Source organism: Balearica regulorum, chromosome 3 (assembly GCF_011004875.1).
Source record: "Balearica regulorum gibbericeps isolate bBalReg1 chromosome 3, bBalReg1.pri, whole genome shotgun sequence".
Classification (NCBI taxonomy): Eukaryota; Metazoa; Chordata; class Aves; order Gruiformes; family Gruidae; genus Balearica; species Balearica regulorum.
The window spans coordinates 98,161,194-98,182,303 of NC_046186.1; the positions used below are offsets into that span (position 1 = coordinate 98,161,194).

The 21,110-nt window shown below is 38.1% G+C and overlaps 1 protein-coding gene across 6 annotated transcripts in view; it reads left to right on the forward strand.

Annotated features, from left to right (window-relative positions):
* THADA (THADA armadillo repeat containing) overlaps positions 1 to 21,110 on the forward strand; it is a 166,150-nt gene that overhangs the window by 69,401 nt on the left and 75,639 nt on the right. For all 6 annotated transcript variants that reach the window (XM_075749132.1, XM_075749134.1, XM_075749133.1 and 3 more), the window contains one exon: positions 4,569 to 4,737. In XM_075749132.1, the coding sequence (XP_075605247.1) occupies positions 4,569 to 4,737 (169 nt within the window). The remainder of the gene's footprint in view (positions 1 to 4,568; positions 4,738 to 21,110) is intronic.

A 21,110-nucleotide genomic window follows, 5' to 3' on the forward strand; every position in this document is an offset into this window, starting at 1 on the left:
AAAACAAAATTGTGATGCTGTGATACTGTCCATAGGACTGCAGAAACTGTAGTGGTAGTAAGCAGTGGCATAATTAGTAATGCACGGATCGCTGTGACAACATCCAGTAAACCTGGAAATAGATATTTTTCTCTTTGTTAATCTTTTTCCTAATAACTGTAGGTATTACTTAATATAATGGACATAGTTTCAGCTACAGCTGTGATTTTTCAAATTAATTCTACTCATTTGTTTCTGTGACCTTCATATAAAAGGTAATCCTTACTTGGTTTGTTAATTTGGGTGGTATAAGGTCTGTTGAGGGAGAGTAATAAAGAAGGGAGAAAAATAAGCACATAGGAAACAGCTGCAGTTCTTTTAAAAAAAAAAAAAAAGGTATTTTTATTTACAGCTAGTGTGCTGTTGTTTGTAGCCACAGTAATAAATTAGATACTTTGATGTGTGCAGAGGAGTACGGAATCTTTGTGCCTTATGAGAGTTGGTCATAAATTTTATCAGTTAGCAGGGTTATTCAGGATCTAAGTGTTAAAGCTGGAACACAGTGATGGAAGTGCATTGAATCTACGGTTACACAAAGTGAAACCTTTTCAGATTTATTGACTTTTTGTTCTTGGTCATGGACTGTTTGAAGTAAACATGTTTACATCCAATACCTCATGCACCTAGATAAACAGTACCGAGTTCAACGTGGAATACTACTGCAACAGTTGTTAACAGCCCTCAGGATTGTATGGAAGTGTATCACGTGAGGATTTTGCAAGTTTCATTGCTTGTTGCTACCTTGAGATATAATAAAATTAAGTTGGCATACTGTATGTTTTTACATATATATATATTTATTTTAGATATTTCTTAAAGTCTATTTATGCGTGATCTGTATGTAAAGGTGTCACATACTGAAAACAGTCCGCCCCACAAGTATTTTTCAAATCAAAGAAAATGAAACAGTTTTAAATACAGGTTTGCACACACATACATGCTGCCCCAATGGCTGCAAGACTCCATTGCTCGTTCTTGCCTGCCGAGAAGGTGAGAAGAGGCAGCCTGTGACACATTTTAGTCCTGTTGCTGGCAGGTGAAGCTCAGAGTCTGGATGGTGAAATGGCCAAGGTTGGGGGTCTTGTTCCTTCCTGCCAATGTCCTGGCAAGGCAACTGCCACCACATAAGTGCAACTAACCTCTGGGATGGCAGATGCTGCAGGAGGAGTCACCAGAGCAGTTTAATAGCCTTAAAATATTTCTTTCCTTAAGCTGCTAGATTTTGCTGCAGGTACAGACTGAGTTACAGTGACTGCCATAATTGTGAAATGATTTTTCTTGATGTGGCTGGTGAGATTGCTTCCCATACTTGTTGCTAAATCCTAGATAAAATATTTAAGAATACAGGGGGTAGACTCTGTGTTAATGTGTATAGTTGATCTTGGAGGCTGGTATAACAATAAACAGAAAATTGCTACGTTGGGTTAGACTGTTGTTTTGTGTTACTCAGTTTTATTTGTGTTCACTCTCACTCTTTGTGAATTGATGCTGTTTAGTTTTACTTACAGGCAAGAGTTGATATCTCAGTGGGATCCAGTAAAAATCGAACCTGCCTGTTGTTCATGTAGGATGCTGTTACAGGTTATGGGAAAAGTAATATGTATTTTGACATTCTTCTGGCAAACTTCTTGCATGATTCAGGAATGAAGCCAAATGCCTTCAAAATATGACAGATGTACACATAAGTGCCTTCAGGGTATGCAGAAGTTCAGGAATAGGTCACTAGTGGTGACTTGGCATGATATCTTGCATGTGTATGTGAAAGGAGTGTTTTTGAAATGTTATCAGTACTGTTTCTGGGGGGGGGTGTGGCCAATTTTCTTTGAGTATTAGGAGATTTTTAAAAATAAATAAAATTTTTAAGAGAAGGGGAGAAGAAACAGTGGGAATGTTAACCCCTCTCACATTTGTAAAGCTGTTTGCCAATTTGAAATATCTTGTGTTCCTGTAAGTGTTCCTATAAAGCAGGTACTTTATTGTTCTTAAACTTTGTGATGCTTTTAATCCTTAATATGACTTCGTAGGAGTGCTCTTAGAAGAGTTTCTCCTAAGATGTCAGTTCCTGCGACTACACTGCACCCTACGTAGCAACCGTAGTGCGAGAAGTTTGTGTTAATGTACAGCAGGTGCATGGCACGGTGGCAAGTTGGTGGTTGGGTCGCCCTTCGGGCGAGTAGTAGCTGTGGGTTTGCATTTCCCTCAGGCACAGAAAGTTGCAGAACCGGGTCCCCTGCGTCCTGGGCCAGTTCTCCACCCGCTGGGCACCTGTGTGTTTGCGCAGGGGGAGGAGGAGGAGGAGGAGGTTATTGCCTCCTGATTTAGGATCCTCAGAGTTCAAAACAGAACCTGATTTGAGGGACCCAATGTCAGTTTTTACAAGACAACAAAATTAAAGTCAGGTTATCTAAAAATTTTTCTCAACTCCATTTTTTATTACTAGGAAAAAACTCACAGAATTCTGCTCTAATTCATTGCATCATGTTCATGGAGAAAACCCACTCTTAAGCACATAGTGTTGGAAAGTACCCTTCCACAAGTGAGAGGGAACCCTGGCATTTTCCCCACTTTCCGTTCTTCCTTCTGAAGACATGTGAGATTCCCTGGGAAATCATAATTTGTAAAAGGTCACGAGCAAAATAAAGAACATGCTTGAGTTATAGCTAATTAAAAACTAGACATTCATTACAATATCAGTGTTGCTTGTGTTTGGAAAGAACATCTATATGTGAGAATCTCTTGGTTAAGAAAACGTGGTTTTGCACAAATACAGGAATGGTTGCAGACAAATCACTTTTCAGGTTTAAGTTTACTGTGTGGTAGAATCAAAATGTTTTTATTTAAAAATATGGCAGTTTTTTATTAAGAGCTGAGCTGACTTTCTTCTTGCACCTTCTCAATACAAAATTACAGCTTTTCCATATGGAAGAGCCTCTGGTTGTGGCTACTCTTGCTTTCACATCCTGTCGTGAAGGACAACCAGTCTTTGAAAAAGAAATGCAAAGTTGATCTTCCTAAAAATTGTTCCCTATCAGGGAAGACATGGGGAGGTATAGGATAGAGCATGCTGCCGTACTGCAAGGATGAAAATTCCCACAAAAGCCTGTCGTTCGGGAGTAGCACAGCTCTCTCCTTCCTCTAAACAAGGGTCTGTGTTTTTCAGGCTTACCGTGGCCCACCACGACTAAAATGCCAGAACTCTTAGGCTACTTCAGTTAAGTCTATTTACTGTCTTGTGTTCAAAACACTATTAATTCAGTTGCTGTTTCAGGATGGAAACTGTTTCTGTTTTCTTTGATGTGAGCTAAAGTAAACAACTACTTTGAGTATTGATTTAAATTTGCTAGAGATATTTGAAAGCTTAGAATACCTTTTAATTTCAATTTGTTTCTTAAATACGTAGGCATGACCCTGCAGGGCTTGTTTGGGAGAGCTCAAAAGTGCTTTGCTTGTTTTAACAGGGGATAATCTCAACTACATGTGATTTTGTAAGCTGAAAATATGTAAGCAGCAATGCAGGAAAAGAGTGAGAGAGTAGGAGGAGGGAAGGGCCATCTCTCTGGGTCATCACAATCAGCTGGGAGGTACCAGGGGATAACTTCTGCCATACTGCATATTACATTCACCTCGCTCATTTGGCCATTCATTTCTAAACCCTGTGGTAAGAAGCTTCTCAGTCATCTGAGACTGGGGGTGGCTGGATTGTGCCTGCGTTACAAAAATTGACATGTGCAAGAATTACTGGGATTAAAAGATGTAGGCTAACCTACTTATAGTTGAGAAAAGATTTTTATTCACTACAATTCAGTATACGTGCTACTGAACTACTGTACAGCTATTTAATGTGTTAATATAGCTGAATAGTTAATTCTATGTATATTCATAAATCTACAGCCAGTTAAAACCTTAATAACATTACAAGATGAAAGGTTCTTTTTGGCCTGTGTTTTATATGCAGACTTGAGTCTTGTTAGTTAATTTTTAATAAATAAAAAGTATTTATTTTTGAGATACTAATTATAAATAATAGAAAATTATTTTCTAATGTGTCTTTTACTTCCTGCCTTTAAATATGTTCTAAATCCCAGTGGGAGATATGGCCTAAAGTTCTGGTAGACACCATGTTGTGTTCTTATGGAAAAGATGTCTGATTAAGAACATGGACTTTAATAGTTTTAAGTCAAACTCATAACACATTTGAATATAATTGCAGTATAGGAAGTAACGTAAACATCAAGAAAGATGGGACAGGACCATATGCTTAGCTGCTTCATGGCATAATTGCATCTTTTTTTTCCTTTTTTAAACTTTATATAAACATAGGATCTTCTGAAGGGAAAAAAGCCTCCAACCTGGCTCTATTATGACTTACATTTCTGGGCAAATACTCTCTCACTACTGAGAGGAAAGACTGTCTATTTGGTTTGTGAGAAATGTGCTTTAGTTTTCATTGCATTATCCTTTGTTTTGTTTTAGCCACAGCAGTGAATTGCAGCTGGATGACAAAAAATATGTATTTCTCCTTTTTCCAGGTGTGGCCACTCTCCTGTGTACCGTTCACGTGAGATGTCAGGTCGGGCCCTTGTTCCATTTGTTATGGTAAATGAAGTACCACGTACAGTGCAGTCCTTGCTGGAGGGTCTTCCAGACTCTACCAGTCCTTGCATACGACAGAATAATATTCACGGAACGCTTCTGCAAGTAAGTTTTGGGGGGTGGTTTGTTCGTTTTTTGTTGTTTTGTGGTTGTTTGGTTGGTTTTTTACTGTGGGGATTTTGTTGGGGTTTTTTGTTCGTACTTCACAGCCAGGTAACACGCAATGAGTTGTGCTGAATGTTCACACGTTGTCAAAACGTGTATGACGACTGCTTTTGAGTCGATTCTCTCAGATGATAAATGTGGAATGCACATTTCAGTCATCATTAGGAGACTGTAAGCTGTAAATATCAACATTTCCATTTCATAAAATGTTTCATCTCTGGAGATTAAAGTGCTTTGAGAGCAACTATCTTTCGATAAACATATCTACAGAGAGATCTATGTGACTTGCCCAAAATCACAGAGCAAAGCTGAATTCTAGTCGCCAATAGTATTGTAGATACTGAGACTTGCTACTTGCCTACATATTTATATATTACTTCATCTGCTTTTCCTGCTACAGCAGCAGCTTCCTGTCAGTTTGCTGTACAAGTTGTAATAAGCTTTATACTTTATTCTCCTGAAAACATTGTGGAGAACAGCTCGCTATTGGTTTGGATTTAGAAATTTCTTCATTCTCCATATATCATTCCTTTGGTTTATGGGAGTTGGTTCACTGTGCTTGATTTTTAAGCTATGATGGTAATAAGTCACCCATTTTTATTGCCTGTTTTTCATGAGCAGCCCTCCAACAAAGCCATATTGTACATGATCAGCTCTGTTAGCCTACCTTAGTTGGCAAGCTAGCTAGGTACACATTCCCATTGTAAACTGTGGTGGGGTGTGTGTGGTTTTGTTTTGGTTTTTTAGTGTATCTTTTCCAGCTTATTATTTCCTTACAAGAAACCTAGGACAGGGAAATGAGTGAAGTCCCTCTAGAGCTGTTAACTTCAACTTGACGTGTAAAGGGTTTCAGCCAATTGAGTCTGGATTTGGCTGCCAGTCAGTTGTGGTTGAGGTTGTCCCAGTATGTGGGATGGTCGTGTCCAGTCTTTTCTGCTCTGAACATCAGTCCGTGCACCTGTACACATGCAAGTGCTTAGCCCTGAGAGCTGCTGCATCTGTGTGGGGAGGGGATTGCCATCATCAAATTAACCTGTGCAGCCCTGGTGCGTCACAGAACTGGAGTCCGTCCTGAAGCGTTAGGAAAAGAGGGTTATTCCAACAGAGAGAATGAAGTGCTTTCTCGGTCTCCAGAGTGTTTGTAACCCTAGTCATGAGGGTCTGGGCTGGCTGTAGTGTATAAAGCCACTGCCTTGTTTTTAGTGACTTGGAAAAAAGAATAATGGAGGGTTGGTTCTGAAAGAGCCCAAATGATGACCTGGTTTTTAATCCAGTGTTGCTAACAAGATCTTGTGCGTATGTCTAGGGGATTTTCTTTGCTGTACCGGGAGGTATTCTCATTCTCAGGGCATTAATGTGATTTTTGGTCAGTTTTGAACAGCTGCTAGGTAGCTAGGGTGAGACTGGTGCTGTTGGAGTATGACATTCTTTGAAAAAGTTACAGTTGTACCATAACAGTTCAGTGATGTTTGGTGTCTCTCATTTGTCTTGGGCTTTGCTTTTATGACTTGTGAATCAAGGTTGTGCAAAGTCTTCATTTAATACTTAATCAAATTTAATTTATGACTGAAACACTGAACTATCTGTTGCTAGTTTAAAAATAACAAAACATCCAGAAGAAATAGTGTAGGTTGATAACGATGTGTAAAACAGGAGGCAGTGGTGTTTGATGTTCTATCTCTAAAACACTAATGCCAGGTAGTTCAATACGTAGTTAGCATGCACCTCCTGTAAAGACTACAAAGAGCAAAGTACTGTGACTATCAGGGGTTGTTGGATGCATGGTTTCAGTTTGCTTTTTAGCAACCTAAGATGGGACTTGCAAAGCTGCTGCTAAGGCTCATTGAACTCTAGAAAATTATTTTACAGGACTATTCATTAATGCACTGTTTCTCTGGAGGCTTACTTGAAGAGACAGTGATCTGGCAGCGTTCAGAACTGTTGCACTGCATTTCCATGACGCAGTAGAGAATTTATCTTCCTCTGATATCAAACCAAAACAAAAATCCCTACTAAAAAGAGTGAGTCTGTACAAAATTCAATAAAATTTACATTTTTTCCAGCAATACAAGGCCAATATCTTATGAAAATGGAATTCAGTAGTTTAATTTGGTTTGTTCTGTCACATTAGTCAGAAACTAAGTTCATTGCCTGATTTTTATTTCATATGCTGTCAGTTCTTGAACAGAAAAGTTGGTATTATTCAGACTTAAAGCTTATGTGGTGGTGCCAAATGTAATGAATCTTAAAGGTATATTTCAGTTATGTTTCAGAGTTATGTAATCACTTCATCTGTTGCAAGCCAAATGTTAGTTTATAGAAAGATCATTCAAAAAGAGTTCAGCATGGAGTGCTTGTTCAAACATGGCCTGGTTTTCAAAATGCTGAGATTGACAAGGAGTGGGTTTTGACGGTGGATGCAAATATATTGTGTTTTAATTTCAGACCTTTGCATCATGTGAAAACATGGCTTTTCCTCCCCAGTGTGATAACTGTGGCTCAGGTTACATAGGAACATGAACGTGCATGAGGATAAAATAATCCTATGGTTCATATGCTTTATAGAAAAATTATCTAGGAGGAATATTGCTATTCTGTAACTCTTATGGAAGTGATCATACTCTTCAAGGAGTAGTTCTGCATCATAAGTAAATGATATGGCTTGAATGAGATGAAGAAAAATCTGTTCTATGCTTAGCTTTTCCTTTATGAGTACAGTTTCTACTTCACTTCGTAATCCAAACTGACATGGGGGACAGGGGGAGGGGAAGGGAATCACGTTTGTAATCCACCAGAAAAAATGCAGAAATATTCTACTGGTCCTCTTGGATGACAAAATATTTCTTGCTTTTGTGTTTTAAGATCTAGGTTTTTCAGTTGATCAGCTGAAAGGAAGAGCTTGTCCTTTGTGTAGAGCTTTATGTAGAGACTTCTGGAAGTGTATCGAAATTTATAACTAGGGAAGCCTTTATGAAACTTTTTGATTTTTGGCAGTTGCCAAGGAACTTAGAGTATTTGGGAAGGTTGTGAGGTATCCTTCTCAGAGGATAACGTTCTTTTTGACCTTCTGCCTCTTTAGGGTTGGAATTCCTGCAGTATGTATTCCATCACTTCATAGTAATTGAGAAATTCAGAATTAAGCTGTAATTCATTCAGAAATGTTTTATTCAGTAACCTGTACTTGTGATTAGCAATTTAAAATGTACTGGTTTGACTCGTAGTATTTGTAAGTCATGCAGGTAGAAACATGGTCTGCTTTCTCTTTTCATATCTGTGTTTTTGTAGAAATGTCTAGTATCATAGACAACAGTCTCTGAGTCTCTTAAAACTACAGTAGACACCTATGTAAATGAGTGTGTTTTGAGTCCTGATGTTTATGAAAGCTTCCAGTCTTCAGTTTGTCTAATTCTGTGCAGTTGCAATAAGCCTGAATGTCTTGAGCAAAACACTTGTTAGAGTCAGGAGTTAATCAAAGACCTCCAAACATTAGTAAAGCTCAAGATTCACTTATTTAAAGTTTGTACAGAGAAATCACATGGAAATGAGCCCTAAGTAGAAAAAGCAATTATGAAGACATGATAGTTCTTCAAAGAAACAATAACTCCAAAAGTAGGAATTAACCTAACACAGAATGGGTAGAAAGTGTAATAACACACCAGCTTGGACAAATTAGGAGTTCTTTACTGGATGCAAAGCAAGAAGAAACATACTGAAGCAAGTGTGTGCAGAGAGGGAATTGGAAAGGCCAGGGCAAAAATTTACTGTAGCCTTCAAGAGATTTCTACAGAAATACTTAGTCTTGGAAATGGAAGCTATTGATAGCTGATGTCTGAAAGGTATACTTTCTCCATTAGTTCATTAACACAGTCAAATATGAGCTTAAATATTGGAAACTACTTTCTAACATTAAGGATGCATTGATGTTCGGCACTTACAAATAAATAGGTTAGATGGATGTTTACAAGATTTTACCTGGGCCTGGGAGATGGACAGGCAATCACTTGAGATTTCTGCCAGTCTCCCCTTCCATTTTGAACGATTCTTTGATCCTGCCAGAGATTGGGCATCTTCATGAAGCTATGCAGACTTTTTATTTCTGTCAGTCTGCATCTAGTTAATTCTTGTTTGCGTAGATTTGTGGGTATAACATTCATGCTGTTTATTGTTCCAGATGGTCTTCTGTAAACCATCAAAATTTGTATGTAAATTACTCAAATTAGTGTTTAAGATTGTTATTGCAAATAAAGAGTTAAATATTACAAACATGAATTTTACTTGGATTGGAAATAACTGATTGAAACTTTGAACAGTTTTTATATAAAATTTAGAAAACATGTTCTGTATACGTACACTTTATACTGAACAGAGTCCAAGAAGGTAAACTTCTGGGCATACCAGGGAAACAAAGCTTGGGCCTGTGTTATTCCTAACCATGGGCCTTACTAGTAAAGACTGAGATGTAGATGACATTCAATACCTCCGCCTTACTTCGGCTAGATTCATCTCCAGCTGGGCTTTTCCTTCCCTGTGTCTCTGCATGCTTGCACAGTGTCTCTGTTTTCCTCCCAGATTACCTGTCCCTGCTTCTACCTTCTGTATACTCCCTTTCTATGTCTGAGGTTTGCCATGAGCATCTTGTTCATCCATGCAGGCCTCCAGGCATGTTTGCCTTACTTTCCAGCTTGTTGGGATAGACTGCTCTTGAGCTTCGAGGAAGTGGTCCTTGAATATCAACCATCTTTCTTGGACCCTGCTCCTTCCAGGGCCTTATCCCGTGGGACTCTACCAAGCAGATACAGGAAGTGGCCAAAATCTGCTCTCATGAAGTCCAGGGTTGTGATCTTGCTTTTTGCCCTGCTCCCTCCTCTCAGGATCCTGAATTCCACCATGTCATGGTCACTGCAACCAAAGCAGCCTTTGACCTTCACATTCTCAATGAATCATTCCTTGTTTGTGAGTATGAGGTCCTAGCAGAGCACCTATCCTTGTCTGCTGTGTTGCTTTTGTGAGGAAGTTGTCATCAGTGCTCTCCAGGAACCCCTTGGATTGCTTGTGCTGTGCTGTGTTGGTCCTCCAGCAGATACCAGGGTGGTTTAGTCCCCCAGGAGGACCAGGGTCTGCAAATGCAAGGCTTCTTCTAGCTGTCTGTAGAAGGGCCCTATCCACTTGTTCTTCCTGGTCTGGTGGCCTATAGCAGACACCAAGTACAGTGTCACCCATACTGGTCTGCTCTTTAGTCCTTACCTGTAAGCTCCCAGCTGGCTCATCAACCATCCCCAGACAGAGCTCCATGCATTCCAGCTGTTCTCTCACACAGAGGGCAACTCCCTCTTCTCATCTTCCGCACCTGTCCTTCCTAAAGAGCCTGTATGCCTCCCTTGCAGCACTCCACACGTCAGCGATCCTATCTTGTCTCCATGATCCCAACAAGATCACAGCCCTGCATCCCCACACAGACCTCGTGATTCCTCTAATTCTTTAACCTCCTCCTTTGGGTGCTTCAAAGTATATAGAAGTTACAGGGACCCTAACCATAATTTGCCTAGAAAACAAGGCAGCACCTTTAATTCATCTGGTTGTAGATTATTTATGATTAAAAATCCCTCCTAAATGCATGAACTTTCAGATTGGTTTGCCAAGGAAAGCAGATGTTAGACTTCAGCTTTTGTTTTTATCCTGTGAGAATCAGTTAACGTGATTGATGCAGGATTTCAAAGGCTGTGCAGTGTGCATAGACCTAGAATCTAGTTGTTGTTAGTACAGTAGAGTAGCAGCGGTACGACTGGAGCTTTCAGTCACAGTTCGGCACTCATTAGTTTCCAGAAATCTCTCTCACATTTGTGCCCTGGAAAAAATTCGTACTCTAATGAGAGGGTACATACACTTACACACTGTTCATATTGAGAACAGTTCATTGGACAGCTACAATTAATCATACAAGCAATGTAATTGCTATTAAGGTTTATTTCTTTTTCAAATGAAAGAATCTGCACATCAACTGGGTCATTATCTTCTATGTTATCAGTTTGATCTTCCTCACATTCACTTTCACAAGCTTACAATTACGCATTTTTAGAACATACAGGATCAGATGAATCAAAGTTATTAAAAGAGGCATTGTGTTTTTGTTTAACTTCTCTGTGCCTTGTTTTGGACACTTCTGAAATGTTGAAAGTGCTAACCTACTTCCTAAAGGTCTTGTGTGGGTTTGTAACTAAACACTGACAGCATCTAGCTTGAGATTAGTATACAGAACAGTACAAAAAATTTTGTTTTCCTTATTTGTCCTATTCACTATGCAGTCCCCTCTTTTTGGAAAGCATTTTGCATTCCCTTTGGCATCTTTTGGGCACAGATTAGGAGGAAGGAGGATTCAGTGTCTTCTCCCTCATCGTTTGCTGCTTGTATATGAAGAGGGAGCTGCATGGCTTTGTTTCAGTGTGCTTACTGCCTCCGTTTGCTGCCTCCATCAGGAGATGGATTGTACTGTCCGAGGTACAGCTTTTTGTAGAACTTCCCAGTTGATTGTGCAGCTGCGTGTACTGTTGAGGAACAATTTCTGGCTGGAACTTGCTATTGTTCCTGAAGATTATTTACATTTTCGGTGGTACTTTGTACAAGCAATCAAACAACTGCATAGAATAAAAGAAAAAAAACCTCTGCTGGCCTGTCGTGTCCTTGCAGGTGGATCCTTCCTGTCGTGACTGGTTTTGGTCACTGCTGTAACTCAAATTTACAGAAATTCTGCCTGGTCTGCTGTGGTCCCTAGGAAGATTTCTCTTTACTTCCCCCATCTTCTTGTCTGAGGTCTGGCTGGTAACTTCTCTTCTCCTCACTGCAGTCTTCCCACTTCGTCACTCGTACAGATTTATCCTGAAAATTGTGCCCTGAGCATATGCCAGTGTTTTGTATCACAAGAGAAAAACAGGATCTCCTGTCTGGGAGGTGCACATGACCTGTTCTTAAAGAAATCAAAACATAACTGGCAAGAGACAGATGAAACAGAGAGACATTGTTATGCTTTGATGCAGGGTTAAAACTTCATGAAGATAAAAATGGAAATTTGTTTATTTAATGTTGTTTCCGGTGTTATCAATCAGCAGTCAGCTATTCTTCACAAATTATTACTCTTAATATTCAGATTTTTCTCCACAGTTTGAATTTTCCCACAAAATTCTGTAGTTTCAATTAACTAAACTGGTATTGTAGCAGTAGGCTGGTTCAAAGAAGTGGTTTTAGGGTTTTTTGGGGGGGTTTTTATGTTCACTAATTCATACAGTTCTGTTTAGTATATGAATGTGAAGTCTTGTGCAAGGACTGTTGGTTTGAGTTTTTGAACCTTTTTTTGTTTTGCTTTTGGAACCAGTAGCACTGTTGCATCTCTCAAATCTAAAGAACAGACTGAGTCACATCAGTTTAGTCAGCTGCATGTGACAAAAAATAGGCTTAATAGGAGATGGAGGGCTTCATAACTCTTTACATTAATTAACATTGGTTTTAAAGATTAAATTTCCCACTGAATTCAGTGGGACAAGAAATCAGCAGTTACTATTTTTCAGGGGATAGCAGTATCCTATAGAATTAGACTCATCTTTCTGAAAAACAATGAACGAATCTAGACTCCTTGTATTAAAAAAATAATAATATGATAAAAAAAACTGCATGGCAGATTTTTCTGCCATCTGTACAGGTCTTTTCTGAAAGTGATTTACTGTTTCTGTTTTTTTTTCTTTGTGGAATTTATTGAATATGGCAAGATTTGTGTGATGGTGAACTTCAAATTATCTGTGTTGACTCTTTTGGATGTGCTGATGTTTTAAATATTAATGGTGAGATGGAAGAAGTAATTTAAAGTTAGAAGAATTGATTTAAAGTACGGCTGGAGACTTCAGCTTTAAAGCAGCAAGAAAATCAGGACAAGAAGATACCGGAGAACAGCCATACTGGGTCCTGCAAAGATTTGTGTGAGTCAGCGTACTGCTTCCAGCAAGAACTGATAGCACAAGCCTAGGAAAAAAGAGTAAGACAGACCAAGCAGCTGGAGAAACATCTGCATATGCTGTCCTAGCTTAGACTACTCTTGAGCCAGAGATGTATGGACATGACTTTTTGAAGATAAAAATGAAGTACATAGTTGTACTGATGAAAAGAGCAGTTTATGATGAAAACATCGATATGTTAGGTAGTTTAATTATCCGGAAGAGTTGTATTAAGACAGATTATTGTTGATGAAAGTAGAGCCTGCCTAATGAATGTGGATGCCTTTTTCCTTCCTTTGAGTGGAGGAGTATTTTAGCTTAAGTTGCTGCAAAGGAAGGTCAACCTTTGAGATTGGAGATTATGATCACCCTTGTGTTTTACGAGTTTAATACTTGGACACTTACTCAGAGGATTAAAGACTGTTTAAATAAATATGAGCATTTGCAATTAGAGCAGAGAAGAATGATGCATGAAGAAGAGCTAGCAAGCAATCATGGGACCTTCTTTATTACAGGACTGAATAGGTAATAAAAACCTACAGACTCCAGTGGGTAGGGTGTGAGAATGTGACAACAGGAGACAAATTAGGCAAATATATTTTGAAGGTCATTCTTGGATGTTGTTCTGTGTGGCTCAGTGAAAGAGAGAGGTATTCTACTTGTTAGCTTGGTCTAAAAATCCTTAATGTGAATTACCAGCAGGGGTGTCAGTGACCATATTTTTTCCTGTTTTGTTTGAAGACAAAGGATCTCTAGGGTCTGAGGGAATGAATGGGGAAGTAGCATATTGTTTATTTGGCTTTATTCAGTAGCACAGAAACATTGACTATGGTGAATTAAGTTATATTTGGCTTGGCAGTAAAGTTTGAAGTGTAGCAGTTCAGTGTTGGCTTATAAAAAGTCAATATAGTAAACAAATTTTACATTATCTACAGATCAAAGAAATAAACCTGCTATAATTAAATGTTTTCCAATGAGATTTCCTTCCAGCTGTTTCTTTTCTAAGCTCAGTTTTTAGTGTTCAAGATAAGCCTTACTTTTAAGATTAGTACAAAGAGACAAGAAATATTGATGTCAAGTTGAAAACATACTCACTTATACGTAGCTGGCAATAATGGAACAGTTGTCTCATTTCTTCATGTTGTAAATTTGTACTATTACATAGGGGTACACTGATAAAAGGAGGCGGTAAACATATGAGAGCAAAATTTTTATTTATGAATGCAAAAGAAATGCATCTCAGTTCCAAGAATGGGAGCAGGCAGTCTCTGAAAGAAAATAATTGATGAGATTTTGCCAGAGGTTTTCTTCCAGCTGCTGCTTTTTTTTTTTAAAAAAAAAAGGCAAACAAACTCCTGTGGTACTGCTAATTGGCTGGACAGATCTGCTAGTTGGACATTGCTTTGAAGTTGCTTTCACTGTAATAGTAATGCTCCCAAATATTGTGTCTCTGACTTCCTAAGACTAGTTCTCAAAAGGGCATAGGTTTAGACAGCTCTTACAATTCTATTAGGTCTTTTCATTCAGTTTCTGCATTATTATTGAGTTCCTTCCTACAGCAGCTAAGGATACGCAGAGATGCTGTTGTTGTAAGCCTTGTGTTCACATCCTTGAAGTTTAAAAAAAAAAAAAGTGTGGTTTTAATACAGAATAAGCAATATTCATCAATTAGTGAAAACAATGCTGCTGCTGTTTTTAATTGAGAAGTAACTATAATAAGGGCTATTCTGGGTTGTGCCGGGGATAGTGTGACAGTTGCCCCCTCTGTAAAGTGGAGTGGATGTCTCGCTGGATACACTGCCTTTCTCTCTCCCGTACCCTAGATTTTGACACTTATTACTACGGGTACGGCAAGCAGTTGCTATGCAGATGTTTTGGCCTCTCTGACCCAGTGCACCTAATGTCACTCCTTAATGAATAAAAGCTCCTGCAACCCACATCGCTAGCAGAGATGGCGGGGGTGGTTGTGAGTGCGGCCATGTGAGATATGCAGCCTGGGGTTCACTTACAGCCATAAGGCATAACTAGTGTTGAGCTAGCTTTTCTAGTTATGTCTTGGATAAATGTCCAGTGACTGAAAACACTATATACTAATGTGATTATATAGAACAGCCTTTATTAGGTGTTAGGATTAAACTAAGGAGAGAGAAATCCTCCTGTAGGTACAGTTTTCAGAATGGATAGATTATTTTCTTTTTAGATAATGGAGATGTAAGAAACAAATACACATTGTTCTACATTTTACTACTTAAATCTTCCTGAAGAGAGTTGAACTATTTTAGGCAAGGTTAACTTGATTTAGACCTGCCAGAACAGCAATTGAACTCTTGTGAATTCTAAATTTTTTAAGTGCTCAATTCTATGCATGTTTCTTGCACCTGTTTTGTATTATGAATCTTTAAGTATCCCTTGTGATTAGTCAGGAAAGTAATCCTATCACTCTGTCACAGGCAGAGGATGTTTTTGCAGTTGGGAAGGGAAAAGTTGAAACTTGTAAAGTGTACCGAAGATATAATATTCTCCTAGCTGGTGCAGTGGATTAATTTAGTACTCTATGGAGTTCATTTTTCATCTCCTAAAACATGTTTTCAATCCCACCCGCATAGGATTTTTTTCTCTTCTTTTTGATCTAGAAACCATGTCTTTAAACCTTTTAGAGCAAAATACGCTTCCTGGATATACTGTTGAAGATACCCATCCATGATAAGTTCTGACTGCTTGAGGATGTATAAAAAATATTTATGAACAGTGAGGGCTTTTTACTATGCTCTGTGTTTTCAGAAGTTCAGGCTATAGTGAGAAATGTGGGAAGGTGCCTTCTTTGGTCTTTGGAAACTTTCTCAGCCTGTGTACAAAGCAGAACAAGAAAGGAGGGGAAAGCTGGAAAAACTGGCCTTTAAAAGAATGCTGGATGGGAGAAGTGAATGAAGAGGGATGAGTGGTTTTAAGTGGATAACTACTCAGTAAAGACTATGCCTATACTGAAGGCCAGGATGCAAGAATCTCAAATAGTGGAACAAACAATTGAAAGGAGAGGAGGAAAAATCTGGAAATCTTAAGAAAATGAAACAAAGGAAACGCAAAACAAGGATAAGACACTTTTCCAAGGTGTAAAAATCCATTTCAGAGTGTTCCTGAGTCAAATTAGGTTTATTTTTTTTTAATTAATGTAGTATACTTTTCCCTTCTTCAACCAAGTTTAAAGCATGTTACTTGCTCTAGGTTTTTTCTGTTTATGTCACAGGCATTTCTTGCAGAGTTTTTTTTTAACCACTGTTTTTTCTTGGTTTTATTAATTTAATTATTTTAGAATATCTGCATTTCTGAAGTAGTTATTGTTATGGTGCTAAAATTTTCTAGGAACATTTTTCACATGGCTGTTTGACTTAAAGTGTTGTTTTTATTCAGGCTTTAAATGCCTCTGAACTGATGAAATACTCTGGAAATGTGTTCCTCTGAATTTGTTCCTCTGATGCTGTTTATTCATGGGCCAGAAGAAAATGGGGAACGGATATCCAGGATGAGGAAGCATTGTACAGAAATTTGACTGAAACTACATGGGACAGAAAGTTTATGCGGGGGCAGGACTAACAAGAAGAAGCTGTGTTATACTTACAACACAGTGGTGGAGGAGGGGTTTTTTGGGGGGTAGGGATGGTATCTTACTATAAAGGACTATCTATATGTTTTGCTTTTAGATCAGGGGCTATGTGGGGAGCAATGCTCTGTTGAAACAAAATTTGTTTTCCGCTGTCTTGTACAACATGCTCCCAGTTCTGGGGAATTGCTGCTCAAACCCTCAACAAGTAATGTGGATTCTGAGTGGGATCATCATAAATACATCTTTCAGTAGAGCTGCAGGCAGCTCTTAGACTTGAAGTACCCTGCAGAGCCTTCGTCAGGTCCCGTAAACAGCCTAGTTGTGGCCTAACTGCAGAAGGCAGCAAGGGGAATGCCAAGAGGGTGGTAGGGATGCTTCTAAATTTATCGCCTGTCAAGGTCCCTCCTTTTCTCTTCTTCCTCCATAAAAGGTGCCAACCATCTCTGGATCATCAGAGTTGCCTTGATGTTTGGGAGCGTGGAAACCTCCCACACACCTTCAAGCAAGCAAAGAATGAACGAGGCTTCTGAAGGCATGATAAGCTGCAGGTGCTTCTATTCTGTCCTCCCTCATTCCTTCTCAGGCTTGCACTGCTGTTATCTCTCCCTGTTTCCCCTGGCACCCTCACTATCAACTCCCTCCCTCCAGCTCTTTTTTCAGGTGCTTATTCCTCCCTCTCTCTGTTCTGGACCACATCCTCTCTGAAAGAGTAGCTGCTGTCCTGGTATGTTGTTGCTTACTGCAGTAGGGTTATTACCGTGCTGTTAGAAGTGGGTGTCCAATGCATCTGTATATTCACTTTTACTCCAAAGTATATGTTTCAGATTCAGTACATCTTCACATCTACAATGAATGTCTCAGTCTGATTTTGGCAGGAGACCTCTCCAGATCATAGTAGTTCATTCTGGCCAGTTTTTATTGTGGAAAATAAGCAGTGGTTATTAATTTTATTCTCAAATACACACAGGTATTTCCTAGATGCAGAAAGGTCTTTGTGTCAGAATTGGGTGTTGGGAAAGCTTTAAAGCTTGGAAATCAGATTTGTCTTTTTTTGGTGTAAATGCACCAACAATAAGATTAGAACTTCTGTTTTACTACTAGAAATCACCTAGGACTTCAGTACTTGCATATTTATGACCTAGATGAAAGATAAATGAGCATTTAGACTTTGTACTGAGTTTGACTTCAGTGTCGTTGAAGTTTCTTTGCACCTTTTCTTCCTTTCCACAGTCCAAATGCATGCATTTGTTTAGCTTTATAATATTAAGTTGCTATTCTTCAAGGAAAAAAAATAGTTTAAGGTAGGAAAAGCCAATTTAGAACTTCTTGTTCCCCACAAAACACTTCTATAGCAAACAAAATGTCTATTATATACTCATCTCACATTTGTAAATTGCACAAATTCTTTCATTTATTCTTATGTGGTTTTTTGACTGTCTTGTTTCATTGGTGAAACAGACACCACTGGCAATTAGAACAGGAAACTGTAGAGAAACCAGTTTTTCTTTTCCAAAGAAAATATAAATGGAGCTATTCTTGAATGCATATTTAGCTTGTTTCCTTTAATTCTAATTTTTCTGAATTATTGAATCATTTTGTGCCGTAAGAAATACCAGCTAGAACCTTCACTCTTTGAAACAGAGTAATTTTTGAACCCTGATAGACTCAAGACCATGGTATCATCAGCATCTTATGTGAAACATCCTTCATACTTCATAATTTTTAACATTTAATTATGCTAATACCAAAGTTACTAATACCATCATGGAAATATACATGTGAGCGATGGTGATGATGCTCTTGTCCCATCTAGTGAATGCTGCCCACTTCCAAAAAAGCCTAACGAAGATACAGAGATGGACATAGATGGACACTCTAAAAAGACTTCACATATACATCTTGTTGCCAAATAGTTGTTATTAATAGTTGTTATTTCCTGATGTAACATCTAATAAAAACCATATGCTGTAGGCGCGGATCCTGTGTTGCAGCATGAAACTACAGCCCGCTACAGGTAGTCTTCAAGCATTTCGAAAGGACAGGACTTGGTGTAATCAGTCACCTTTGGGTAGATTTCATAGGAGACTTGTTGAGCAGGCAGGATTTCAAACCTCTGTTGTGGTACTAGTTCGTGTTGTATTAAAAGCGACCTTAAAAAAAATGAGGAGCATCAAGTGCTTTCAGCAGTAGAAATGCCTTTTTTTGTTGTTTTCTGAGTCAATCATTTATACTTCTGAATTATCATATTATAAGAAACTATATCAAAATTAAACTAAAGTAGATTCTATAGATATTAGGATGAGGTAATACTCTTATGACTGTAGTTATTTCTCTTGGATTATTGTACTCTGTGAGACATTTTAAAATGATAATACAGCATCAGGCATCTTCTGTTGTCAGAAATGAAATAAAGAGGTGTTAAAAGCCAAAAATGAGCATTTTATGTTTAACTAGTTTTAAAATATATAAAATATGGTGTCTTGGCACTCACTGATCACTGGGGAGGAAAAAAGCTATCTTTGTAACCTCATATTGCCTTTAGTAATAAAGGCATAATACCGTTTTCCTTGAAAAAATATGAACTGTTGGTAACAGTGGTAGATACATTACTTTGTAGTTCTATTTCCTTCTGTAATACCTTGTAACCTATAGGGAGTTGTTTCATGTCCTTCCTTTTTCATTTTTCTGAAAAGCCATACTGCACTCCTAGATAAGTAAAAAATTTTTTTTAAATTAAATTAAAATTTTTCAGGCAGATACATTGAATATACACTATTGTGATTTTAATCTAATCTCACATAAGAATTAATAGTTCTAATGACATTTAAAGCTATTTTCAGTATTGTACAATGTGGTACTTTGTGAACACGTGAACAAGAAGTTCATTTCATGTGAACTTTAATTTGTGAACTTCCATGATCATACGGTCCAAATAAATGATCTCATCCTAAATATTTCCTAATTTGAGTTGCGGATGTTGTTAAATTTATCATGTCCAGCTCTCCAATTATTACTTCAGTAACTTCTTGGGTTTTTTAATCTCTTAAAAAAGATAGGCTTTGATATTAACATTCAGATTTCCTCAGAAAAAGAGGTGTTTATAACCGCTGCAGCCTCTGACAGTTTTTTCCATCAACTGTTTGACTAGTTCAGCTTTGCTAATGCTTTTCCATCAGCCTTTTCCTTTCAGAGCAGTTTGTGTTCCATCTGAGTGTTATCTTTTAATTCAGTTTTATTTCAGTGATATTTATAAAGATTACATAGGGCAACAGGAAGAAAGGCCTAGAAGTTGGAAGTCAGTCATACATATTTTTTCATTCAGTCAGTACATGAATGGGGCTTATGGCTTTCTCTACATGGGTGATCCCTGGGGTTTTTGAGAAACAGCTTAGTTGTATGGAATACCATGGTTAACCATGAGTATCCTCAAAACAGTTGTAGTGCATATTGCAATTACACAAATATAAAACACTTTGGAGGTGTTCCTGGATGATGGACAATATCGTTCAATTACAATGTCGTGTGTCATGGGCAGGAGGTGTTTACTGTCACATACTCACGACTGAATTCCTAGAGAAGCTTGATTGGGGTATTTTTCTTTCATTAGCTTGATTTTCCTAGGAAAAAAGTAAAAAATGGGTTATTTTGTGTGGCAGATTATATTTGTCAATTTTGTATAGTGACTAAAACAGAGAACTAAGTGATAAATTTGAAGAAATTTCTTTCTTTCGTGATTGGTAATACGAAACATTCGTACTCGGTCGTATTACTGTATGATATACAATGCTATCTGTAGGGGATCTCTTCAGATTTTTGCAGTGAAAGCCATAATGTCATCAATAGGTATTTTATTTTGACCTTTTAACCAGTTTAACAAAAAGCTTTTACTCTGTTGTTATCTGTAGTTTAGTAGGAAAGCACTCATGCTCCTTAACATTAAATAAATAAATAAATAGGTGGACTGCCTTTTTGCAGCTGGCTGATAATATTTAATGTATTGTAAGGCCAACAAGAGTGATAAAATGCACAGAAAAGGCTTAACAGTACTTGGAGAAGGGAAAAAGGGAACTTGGTTTCAAATAAAGTTCCTTTGTGTTTCCAAGTGCAGTTAACTGTTGGAATTGTGTGGAATTTAAGCAAACTAAGCTACCTCCATGGATTCGGTAACTTCTGACAACATCATCTTGCTAATTCATTTTGTTGTCATTTTTGCCAAATTGAAATACTTTTAGGGTTTATTTGAAGCAATCATACTTCATACTGTTACATGTGCTTTGCTGTAGCTTTATTTCTATAGTAAATTTTACTGCTTCCAAAAAAAAACCCCAAAACCACTGTGTTACATGATGATCCTTCAACATAAACCATCAACCCCCAGCAAAATCTGTTGACGACCAAGATCATGGATACTTAGTGATCAGGATTTAGGACAGGGTATGGTACAGACACCTCGAGGGCTCTAAAAGATTGCAACACTGTGATAATGGAGATAGACGTAAGATCTATGTGATGAGGAGCCATTCTGTGTGGCACCTTTTTGCAGTTTTATTTATGATTTATCAGAGGTGACGAACAATGTAACGGGAACATATGAGAGAGGGTAGTGGTGGCTTCCACTCATTTCTATTCTGCCGAATTCAGGCTACGAAGTGACTTAAAACTGCAAGCTCTCCCTGAAGTCAGGTTTAGTTTATCTAAAGGTAGTAAACAGAAAGTGTTCAATCTGTTAACTA